Consider the following 11,211-nt stretch of genomic DNA (forward strand, 5'->3'; position numbering starts at 1 on the left):
CTGTTTTGGAACGAGACCCCCTCGACGGTCCGTCGTGCCCATGACGGTCCGTCGTGGGATCCGTCGACCAAGACAGTTTTTCCCAGAAATAAAATCTGCTGCTCAAAACGACTAAACAGGTCGTTACAAGTTAGCTCAGAAATTCAGTATGTTATCTTCAGATTATTATACTTACTTTTGTGCTTGTTCAGTAATGTCTTATTTCAGCTTTACACTATCCTACATGCTCAGTACCTTTCAAGTACTGACGCATACGTACACTACATCTTCTCGTGATGTAGCTTCAGGTTCTCAGCATCTAGATCACGCATAGATTGATTTCCGATCTCTAGTTCAGCAGATTCAGTGGTGAGTCCTCATTCTCCGAGGACAACAGTCATGAGTTTAATTTCAGTCTTCAGTTATTTAGTTTCAGTTTTGCTAGATTTAGCTGGGGCTTGTCCCAGTATTTCTAGTCCAGTGTAGAGGCTTATTTCATACATAGTTAGATTCAGCTTAGTATTGAGTTAATATTTTCTTTGTATTAAACTCATGGTTTTCAGATTTCTCAATTATAGAATATGGGTAGTCCCCATCTTTTCAGATTTAATTATGATTTAGCTTCCGCATCAGTTTATTATCTTTAGTATGCTCATGATCATGCCAGCAGGGTTAGCTTGGGATCACTTGTGGTTCTAAGTTCTGTGTCCGCGTCTCGGGGGTAGCTCGGGGCGTGACATATTTGCAGGGGCGGACCTACATTGTAGGCTTTGGGTTCTCAAGCACCCACTAACACGTAAGGTATAAAGTTAGATAAAAAATATTTACAATTAATATATTATTCAATTGAGCACCCACTAACACTAAAGTAATATAGTCGCTTTGATTCTGAAGTTGATTATCCCACTCTCATCACGCAAGAGAACAGGGGTTTGAAACTCGTTGGAAGCAAAAAGCATTCAGGCTTATTACTATCTGCTTTCATATATTACTAAACATTTTCTCTTCTTGTTCCTTTTTTTCAATCTTTGCCCTTTTTTCTCCTGACATTTCAATCTTAACTTTTTCTTTTTTAGCTTATTTTTTTACATTTTTAATTTCTTATAACTCATTTATTGCAACAAAAAACTCAAGTTTCTAAAAACATCAGAGTGTAAATATATGTAATTGTCAACATTCAATGATATGATACAATTATTCAATATCTTCAAATTATGAAAGGTCGTCGCGAATCATCTACTAGAAGCTTTTTTTCTTTTAAAAAGAATATATTAATATTAGTGATAGTTCGCTTGGTAACTTATGAATATAAGTCTTATTTATAATAATAAGTCTTTTATTTCACATTAAGTAAAGTGCTTATATATTTATATTAAAAAGTGCACCCATGATCTTAAATTCTTGGATCCGCTACTGGATGTTTGAATCTGAATGTATATCTGAATAATTAAGATGCGGTCTCTAGATTTGAACATTGAATGATTAAGATGTTTTAATATTTGAATATACATAATTTATTTATATGATACATATAAATATACAATTTAAATAAAAAGTTAAAAGTCATAAGTAAATAATGGTACTAGTCTTTTGACTTTTGACTTATTTTTTTAAACAAAAAATTAGCCTAAAAATGGGTGCTTAGTTATAATTTTTCCAAATACCTTCAAAACTACTTAAAAGTCAAAAGCACATAAAATAAGGTAATTCAAACGGACACTTATACTTGCTAGTAATGATAGAGATAGCTGAAAGTAGTGGTAGTGATGATAATAATTGTTGTTATGATGATAGTGGTGATAGTGTGAAGGTGGATATGGTTAATGTTGTGGTGACTAACATAATAATAATAATGGTGATTGATAATGGTGTTGGTGCTAGTAATGATGAAGTTGGTTGTCCACAATTGGCGGTGTTGATGATAGCCGAAGAATGTGTGATAATTGGTGAGATATTTTGTAGTAGTCAGCGGCAGTGCTGGTTATGATAATGGAGGAAGTTAGTAGTATAGACTAACCACGGTGATCGTAACAACTAACAATAGTGTTGGTAGTGGCAACAGTGCTAGTTGTGAGACAGAGTTTGTTGATACTAAGACTTTACTATGGTGGTAATAGTAGTTGATAGTAATAGTGGAGGTGATAGCGACTACAGGGACAAGGAAGATAGTAACAATGGATATAATCATAATGATGGAAGAGATAAATGTAGTAGCAACAACTAATATTAGTAGTTAGCAACAATGACGTTTATGATGACAGAGATGGTTGGTGGTTGATATCAATAAAGTAGTTGATAATAGTGGTAGTGATGGTTGTGACAGGGAAAATCGGCTAGCAATGGTGGGTGGGATTGTGAATAGAGTGACAGAAAATACTATCCACATAAGAATACCTCTTAATGATCTTATGGCTCTATTTTAAATCCTAGACTTATTTTGACTCGTTAAGTACTTAAATCTTGATAAAAACAAATATTAGTCGTTTGATACAGTGTATAAGAATAATGATAAATAAAGTGTATTGGTAATGCTTGCATTAGCAATGCATGTATTAGTTATGTCTGCATTAATTATACATAAATTATTTTAATGCATTTTTTGGTTTAATGCATTAAAAATAGTATGTATTGCATTAAAAAACGTATTTTACAAAGATACCCTTCACTTTTATGGAAGAAAAGATGTAAAAAAAGATTTTGAGGGACAATTAATTCTTTTATCATACTAATGCATGCATTAAAATCACTGCATTGCTGATACCACCTTAATACACAACACTACGTATAATCAATGTTTACATAGATTGAAAAAGTGTCATCCACAAATAGAGTTTTCCGAAAAAACCTGCTAGTGGAGGAAGACCTCCTAGGATAAGAGACATAGGGCTAAAGAGAGAGCCAAAAAAGGATCTTTTGTGTATAATCTTGCATAATCTCGAATGTTATCAGTTTCGATACGTAGAGCAAATAATTCAATGCAAGCAAAAGTTCCTAGATTCATGGAGATATAGAACAGCATATTTCCAAATAAAGTACTAATAATATACAAAGTTACAAGCATTGTATTTCCTAATACACTCTAACAAACTATCCCTTAATTACAACCCCTTAATTGCAGAGTGTTTGAACCATCTAGATTTAAATCTCCATTAAATACAAGCAAATAAGACCTTGCGAGCACGAGTGGTTGGAACTTGTAGCTTTTGGCTTTCCACGAGACATAACTTCTGACATATTTGTATATAAGTTTAGAAAGTAGTTATCAAAGGACATTGTTAATTAAAAATACTAAATTTAAGTTTGGACCAAACGGGCTCTTTCTCATTTGAAGCCACATTCACAATGACAGGGATAGTGAAATAATATAAAAGCACAATTGAGACGTATTTCAATATAAAACTATAAACCATTTCCTGTCTCCTTTTCATTGTACTTAGTGTTGCCATTATCATCAAATAATTGAGAAACAAAATAGGGCACTCGCAGCAAGCAGACACTCCAAATTACAAGAAACGAAGTAGGCCATATTACTCACCCTTTCTCAATTTGCCAATGCCCAAATCAATATAATGAGCACTATATCAATCTTTGCTTGGAGTACAAAGTTACTTCAGATCCTAAGTTCAGGTTGATACCTCAAGCAATAGATCATAATAGCACAGAAAAAAGAAAAAGGCAAGTGCAAATACATTCCAGCTATAAGGAGCCAAACACCAGCTCAACAAATCATTCAGTGACCAACAGAAAATGTCAGAGAACAGCAGTTGTACTTAACATCAAAACCCTCTGAAAAACAGGTTTTTTGAGAGTCGTTATCAAATAATATAACTTGACAAGACATCTGTATGGCCGAAATAGATCACAACAATTTAATGACAAAATCTTTCGACTGCTACTATAGGTCTGATCTTTTAAAATGTATAAGGGTGAAACACAAAAAGTAATACAAACCCAACAAAGTCTCTCTCTTCCTTCCAAGTCTTTGAGCATCAAATCATCAACTTAATTCATGATGCACTTGGCACAGTCTCAGATTTGTCTGTCTCCATTGGCTCGCCAGCAGGTGGTGCGCCACTGTCAGCACTATCACCCTCAGTAGCATTAGGACTCGCTGCACCCTGAGGTTGTTGCTCACCTCCTTGAGAAGATTGAGGTGACGGTGTTTCAGGAGTTGCTGGCTTAGCTGGCTTAGGCTTTGTCATTATAGGCCTACAGACCCTGTAGAAACAAATAGTTAAAAAGTGGGTTAAGCAGACAGAAAAATATAGGGAAGGAAGAAATAAACAAAGAAATGCTCTTATGTAGAAGGACAGCAACTAGCAAAGCAAGAAATGATATCGACAGACTTTCCAATAAAATTAGCCCAAATAATGCGATCTACAAGTTATGGCAAAATCCGACCAGAGGCAATAACAATAGCAACTATTCATTTGTCCAAACCTTGGTGTACCAAGATACCCGATACCTTTGCTGGTGGAAGGTAGCAGGTACACTGTGGAAACACCACCTTCATCAAGAAAAAGAAAAGGAAACTCAATGAACAACAGACCTATCAAGTGCTTCTGCTTTCTTTCGAACATCAGCTGACAAAAGAACAGGGTTGGCATATTTTGGAAGAGCATCCTGCTGCTGTTTTTTCTCTCTATACCAAGCCTCAGCTTCGACACACTCATTCAAGACCTAGGAATTGCAAGAGAAACATAAGCATCAAACCACATTCTCAGGAACAAGATAGGCGAGCATATGATGATGAAAAGGCAAATAGCAAGATCAAGCACACCCATGCATACCTTCTGCTTCTCTGCTAAATCAATGTGATCAAACTTGGGATCACTTGACACTGCCGCCTCTCTATAACTATTTATGCAATAAATAAATTGATCAATCACAGGACCCCTCTCCGTGTGCTCTTTGTAGCGTTGCTCAATCGGGTCACCTTGCTGCAGATCCACACTAAATCAGCTCTATGTATGCCAAACTAGCAAAAAAGGAAATGCTAGAAACACCGACCTTTTTAAGCTCCTCAAGCTTGGCGATGTAAACACCCTTAGTTTCATCCTCTCCATCTTCATACAACCAATCTTCCACTTCTTGAAGTACAACCATAAATTGTTCTCTTTCTGAATCAGTTACGAACTCTTGATATTTATCTGAAAGCTGGATATATAAAGAAGAAAGTTGTCAGTGACATAACAAAATGTTTTCATACAACCACCATAAAAAGCCAACTGATACCTTATTCCTCATGTCGTAAACATAGGACTCAACAGCATTCTTTTTGTCCTTTGTCTCTTCCATAACACGGTCCTGAAGAGCCATTTCAAATTCTTTCTCAACAGCCTTCTGAACATCAGCAGCTGCCATTGCACCATAAACAATCTCAGTCACTTGTACCGATGTCTTCTTGACCTTCTTCTTAGGGGCTTCGACCTGAAAGAAAATGAACACAATAAATGCTAAGCTTTACCGACATCTTTGAGCTAAACACACTGAAACAGAAGAAGAATTCTAACTATAACCCCAACATTAATTAAGCAAGAAAAGCACTACACTAATGACGAATTAAAATATTGGTGAATTCATAAGTTCCCTGCATTTCATGCATAAATCAAATCCTGACAATTTGAACAGATGCCATAGGTTGATCTTATAACAATCAAGTATGATTGATAGAGAAACATAAACTAGCTCAAGCAGTAATTAAAAGACGTGAATGCGAGATGTTACCTTAGCATCTGACTCCATCTGGACAGGTTCATCTCCAGATTCTGGAACACCATTCTCAGCCCCTGAAGCAGCTGCAGTTCCTTTAGCATCTTCCATATTCACATCACTTTCCGATGTAGTTGAAGGAGCAGCATCAGCTGAAGCTTCATCTGTTTCCATTCTGGCAGGTCCCTTAGCTGTCTCTTTCACAACTGGGACATCTACCTCTTCTTCTTCTAAGAGCTATATTACAGAAAAAGCCATAAGATTAGATGATATTCTTTCGATTTAGAAAAAAACAAGAACGAGAAAGCCACAAATCTCTGGACTTACAGTTGCGGACTCAACCGAGACAATACCATGCAGGGTTAGGCGTACTTTAACTTTCAGTTTGGCCCTTTCACCCTTTGAAGATTGGAATGGTCCAATCTGTCAAAAAGACCAAACAAAATCCAAGTCAGCCAAGGACTCGCCTGAAACTAGAGGACCTATTATCCTCTAAATTTTAGAAAAAAAACCATAGACACTAATTAATGATTGAAAATCATAAATACCGTGTAAGTACTGATCTTTGCTGGCGCCTGCAGTTCACTGACATCAGCATACTGTACATCTGTTGTAAATGTGCCAGATCTGTAGAATGTCAGAGCTTTCACACTGGGTATGGGATTCCCTTTGGGGAAAACAATTGTGCTCTGATGATTCTCTCCATTTTGTGCATCAGGTGAAGGCCCCTTCCATGATAATGCAATTGAGAAAGGGAAGCTCTCATTGACCTACAATCAGCCAATTATAACTCTTAGTACTTCTTACACTCATAAATCACCATAATTTCTTTCTGCTGGGAACTTTGATGTGTAATTAGTAAATAATCTTTTAGTAAAGGTTGATAGTGTAGCATTTGCTTCAACAAAGATCTTCGTAGTTCTATGATAAATTATCCATTTCCTTCATCCTTCAAAACGACAATTTCTTCTATCTCCAATTTGTTATTCATATAACCATAATGGGTCATACTCAAACCACTAAATGAAACAAAGGAAAAATCGAAAGCATTTTTCTTAATTTATCTTCACATATTAAATTAGTGCCTACTTAAATAATAAGAACTAAGGATTATCAACAACATTGCAACACGTAATGAAATTGAAATCCCTCAATCCAAGATAACTATACAACAATATATCAGTCAAGAGAATGCAAGGTTGACAAACTGTTACCTTGAATTCTCGCACTTTAAAAGTAGGGCTGAGAATAGCGCATTGCAGTGCAGCACCTTTGGCCACACATTCACTAGCATTCATGGTGCGCCTTGGTTCCTTACCGAAGAACTCCGTCAAAATCCTCATAATTGCGGGCACACGAGAGCTTGACCCAACAACCTCAACTGCATGAATGTTCTCAGTAGTAAGCCCAGCTTCAGCAAGAGCTTTCTCCAGTGGTTTCTTCACTCTCTCCAGTATAGGGATGCTAATTTGCTCAAACTCATCCCTCTTGATAAACCCTCTGACATCCTTCTCATCCATTAAACACTCTATATTCAAAGGTGCCTCAGGGTTTGCACTGAGAACCTTTTTCAACTTTTCACAAGCAGCTCGAAGTCTAATGCATGCCTTAGCATTTTGGAGAACATCAATTTTGTATTCCTCCTTGAACTTTGCAGCAAAATGCTGGAAAAGAGCCTCATCAAAATCCCTCCCACCAAGATTTCTGTCAAATGAATGAGCCAATATCTTCAATTGGCCTTTCTTGAAGCCAGCAATACAAACTTGCAAGCTTGCGTGCCCAACATCCACAAAAGCAACATTCAATTGGTCATTTTCAGGTAAATCCGTCTTGTAAATACCATATGCTAATGCAGTAGCTGTTGTCTCGTGAATTAGATGCAAAGGATGCAAGCCAGCAATGGTGGCTGCGTCCATTACAGCTCTCCTCTGAAGATCAGTGAAATAAACTGGGATTCCAATGCAACAATCAACTACTGCTGCATTGAGATTCTTCTCTGCTATAGTCTTCAGATCCGAAAACACCATTCCAACAACCTGGGTAGGGGTAAAAGTTCTCATTTCCCCCAAATAGCGTGCTTGGATCAGGGGATATCCATCGGGCCCTTCAGTTACTAAGAAGGGCAGTGCCTTAAGATCTCTTTGCAGCTCAGGATCTGAAAATTGTCGCCCTATTAGCCTCTTTATCTGCGAAATGGTGTTCTTTGGGTTCATCATGCTTGACGCTGCACCAGCAGTACCAAGAAATCGTTGCTTCTCTCCAAAGCAGACGATAGCTGGAGTTTCCCTTTTTGATTCGTCATTAAGTACAACATCAATTCCTCGCTGCCTAGCAACCGCAACAACGCCACTTTCATTGCCGAAGTCAAAACCAACCACACTCATCCTTGCTGACTTCGGTCACTCAATATCTAACAGCACAAGCACGATAAAGTCCCTGGACAACATCAAAAGAAGTATATAATCAACTAAACACCAGCATCCGATGTATCACATTAAGAAGCTACAACAACAACAAACCTAGTGTAATCCTACAAGCGGGGTCGGAGAAGGTAAGTGTGTATGCAGACCATACCCCTGCCATGTGAAGGTAGAGAGGTTTTCCATGGATCCTCGGCTCAGGTATAAAATATATCATTAACAAAAGGAAATAACAAAGTGAAGAAGTCAAAATAATGATAACTGAAAGAAGGGAACATCAAGTAATAATGAAATCATTGACGAATAGAACCATCGACAAATAAGATAGTAGGAGAGTAATAATAACAGTACTGACAAGGGAGACTAGACAACGCTCGACTATGTACTAACCTTCTACCCTAATCCTGATCCCATATGCCCCTTTCTAGGGAGCATGTCCTCGATAAGTTGCAGGTGCGTCATGGAAGAAGCGATGGGTTTTAAATTGTAGCAACCAAGAGCGACATCATAAAATGATTGATTTTTCTTTTATAAGCTAAGAAAGAGGCTCCCTCGTGGAGGGGCTACCCTACCCAGTAATGATGGATTCACAGAATAGAGCAAAGAAGTTCATTTTTCCATTTATGATTAGAGAGAGAAAACATAACCTGGCCTAACGTATTTAATAATCTCCAGACACGTCATTTAAAAAGTCAACAATCAAACCGACGTGGACTCCAAGTTCAAAGATGGTATCTTTTTTCTAATTTACCCAATATCCAAAGCTCCAAGTATCCAAATTTTATCCAACTTCCCGCCAAGGAAATTTTCATGCATGAATCTCATGCACGTATTGATAAGACAGGAAAAGATAGTAATGCATCAACGAGAACTGAATCTTTTTTAATCTACTATCTCCCAATACACAAAATCGCCCAAAATTCACCCTATATCAATAAAACAGGGCTCTACATTGCCTCGTATAAACTAAACCAAACACATTTCCTTCCAATAATAAAAACTCAAACCAAACACTGATCCAAGAAAACCATTAGCTTGCTCTATTCTCCCACCCCCATCCCTCCCTAAGTGAATCTCTAATCTTAAGAATTGATCTGATTGAGGACTAACCAAAGACTTATCTACCTAGTAGATTACAACAGCACCCAATCTAGTCTACAGGATTTCCCATCCGCCCCAATTATCAATCTAAAATCCACTCAGTTTCTTCATTTAATTATCATTTTTTCTCATTTGTCACATCAACCAACAATGCAGGAACGATAATCTACTAATCATCAACCTATACAACAGTCTATATCAACAAAACATACAACAGATTCAGTTTACACCTAACAAAACATGCAATTCACAATGAGAACTCTAAACATCACCAAATCTAAATCAAATCATAGATCTACAAAAGAGTTTTGTGATTTAAACAATACCTTGAAGAGAAAGATATCTGTTCCACGGACTCCGGCTGTGTACGATTGATCTTTTTCCTGAAGGAACCAAACGGAGGATACTGATAAAACGGAAGGGTTTAAAGAAGAAGGGTTCACAGTTTTATACTTGAAAAAATAAAAAATGAGTCTTTTTTGTTGTTCTCTCTTTTTTTTCTTTTGACTATATGGAGGAGGGGGCCGTCGGGGAGGTTCGAGTGGTGCTAGATGCTTCTAGAAACATCTTCTACAACAATTAGGTCATGTTTTTGACAATTCTTTGTTGTATCAAGTTGGTATGGGCCTTGTGTCTAAGTGGGGGGAAAATGCACAAATTGTTTATAGAAAATTTCTTTAACGATCTATTTCTTGAACAAAAATGGCACAGGGTATCATCCATTTAAATATTGGAAATGTTTTTGGGATATGATCGGGTATTTTTGGATCTCTGTCTGTTCTACTATGGTGAATTGTGTGTGTGAACCGTTTCATTTGAAAATTTTAGATATTAGAGAGGGAACACTTTTATTTAGTTAATTATGTATTAAAAGCTAGTATGTTGTTGTTGAGTTAGAATACATTAGTCATTTGAATAATTGATTGAAAAGGAATTTGGAAGAAGGTCAAGCACTCTATCTTATTTATTTTGATTTCGATAAGCTACAAACACAAAAATAGAAAAAAATGAACTTAGTGTTTGACTTGATTTTGCTTGACTTTTGATTTAGAGGGTAAAAATAAGGTGAATCTGGAGCTTAAGTAACTCATTGAGAACGCTTTTTAAAGAGATTACGTGGCACGATTAGGTCAATAAATTCTTCTGGAATAAGTGTTAAGTTGTTTGTGAATCTTTTGTACTGTTTTATTTAATGTTTGTACAATTACTCTTTTACCTGCAAAATGTACTTTTTTATCATGATACATCTTTTTTTTTTAGTTTTTGTATTTTTCATTTTAATGATTCTCTTATCCACTTTTTAACTCTCTTTCCTTTAATCTTTTATAATTTTGAAAATCTATTACTTATAATATATCTTAGGTTTTTAGCTATCTTTATATCCATATTTAATATAGTGTATCTGTTATATGGTTTGTAGAATTTTACACAGTAACTAATATGTAGGGTTTTGAAGTAATTTGGTGATTTTCAGAAGACATTTATGAAAATCGATTGAGGTTAAGAATTTCTATTTTTTTTAAAAAAAAAAATTATGAAAATTACTTCTACTCATGTTGTCAATGTCTCGAATTCTGGAGAATCACTATAAATAAAGTTATATGCCCCACATTCATTTATTCTCCTTAAGATCTCCTTTTGGATTCAAAATCTCTCAAAGTCGTTCGATAAAAAAATCACGTTTATAAAAATTCATTTTTGTTTGTGTTTTCAAAGAATAATAATCAACTTTTTACATAATACTTCAACACCAAGAATAGTGATTTTAATGGAGAAGAAAAGTATCATGTATACACTTATATATATTGTGAAGTGCCATAGTAGTTTGCGAATGGATATACATTCAGACACAAAATTTGCAGTGATATACATCATGTAATGATATATATACATGTGAATATACGTATTGTGGACTATACACCAAATTTTCAAATATGCATATTGTAAAGAATTAATATCAATCGAATCATCGTTAATTAATTAATTTTATATATATATA

At 35.9% G+C, this 11,211-nt stretch overlaps 1 protein-coding gene across 2 annotated transcripts; it reads right to left on the reverse strand.

Annotated features, from left to right (window-relative positions):
• Positions 1-3,645: 3,645 nt before the first annotated feature.
• LOC107007155 (heat shock 70 kDa protein 15-like) lies at positions 3,646-9,776 on the reverse strand. Of its 2 annotated transcripts, XM_015205644.2 has the most exons (11): positions 9,539-9,776; positions 8,211-8,267; positions 6,906-8,127; positions 6,240-6,461; positions 6,019-6,114; positions 5,707-5,928; positions 5,215-5,409; positions 4,990-5,136; positions 4,770-4,919; positions 4,529-4,659; positions 3,646-4,197 (listed from the first exon to the last, which is right to left on the reverse strand). In XM_015205644.2, the coding sequence occupies exons 3-11, from the start codon at positions 8,073-8,075 to the stop codon at positions 3,987-3,989; spliced, it is 2,544 nt and encodes an 847-aa protein (XP_015061130.1). In that variant the 5' UTR covers positions 8,076-8,127; positions 8,211-8,267; positions 9,539-9,776; the 3' UTR covers positions 3,646-3,986. The 2 variants fall into 2 exon arrangements, with proteins under 2 accessions (XP_015061130.1, XP_015061129.1); XM_015205643.2 differs by lacking the exon at positions 8,211-8,267.
• Positions 9,777-11,211: the final 1,435 nt, after the last annotated feature.

Source organism: Solanum pennellii, chromosome 12, assembly GCF_001406875.1.
Source record: "Solanum pennellii chromosome 12, SPENNV200".
Taxonomy (NCBI): domain Eukaryota; kingdom Viridiplantae; phylum Streptophyta; class Magnoliopsida; order Solanales; family Solanaceae; genus Solanum; species Solanum pennellii.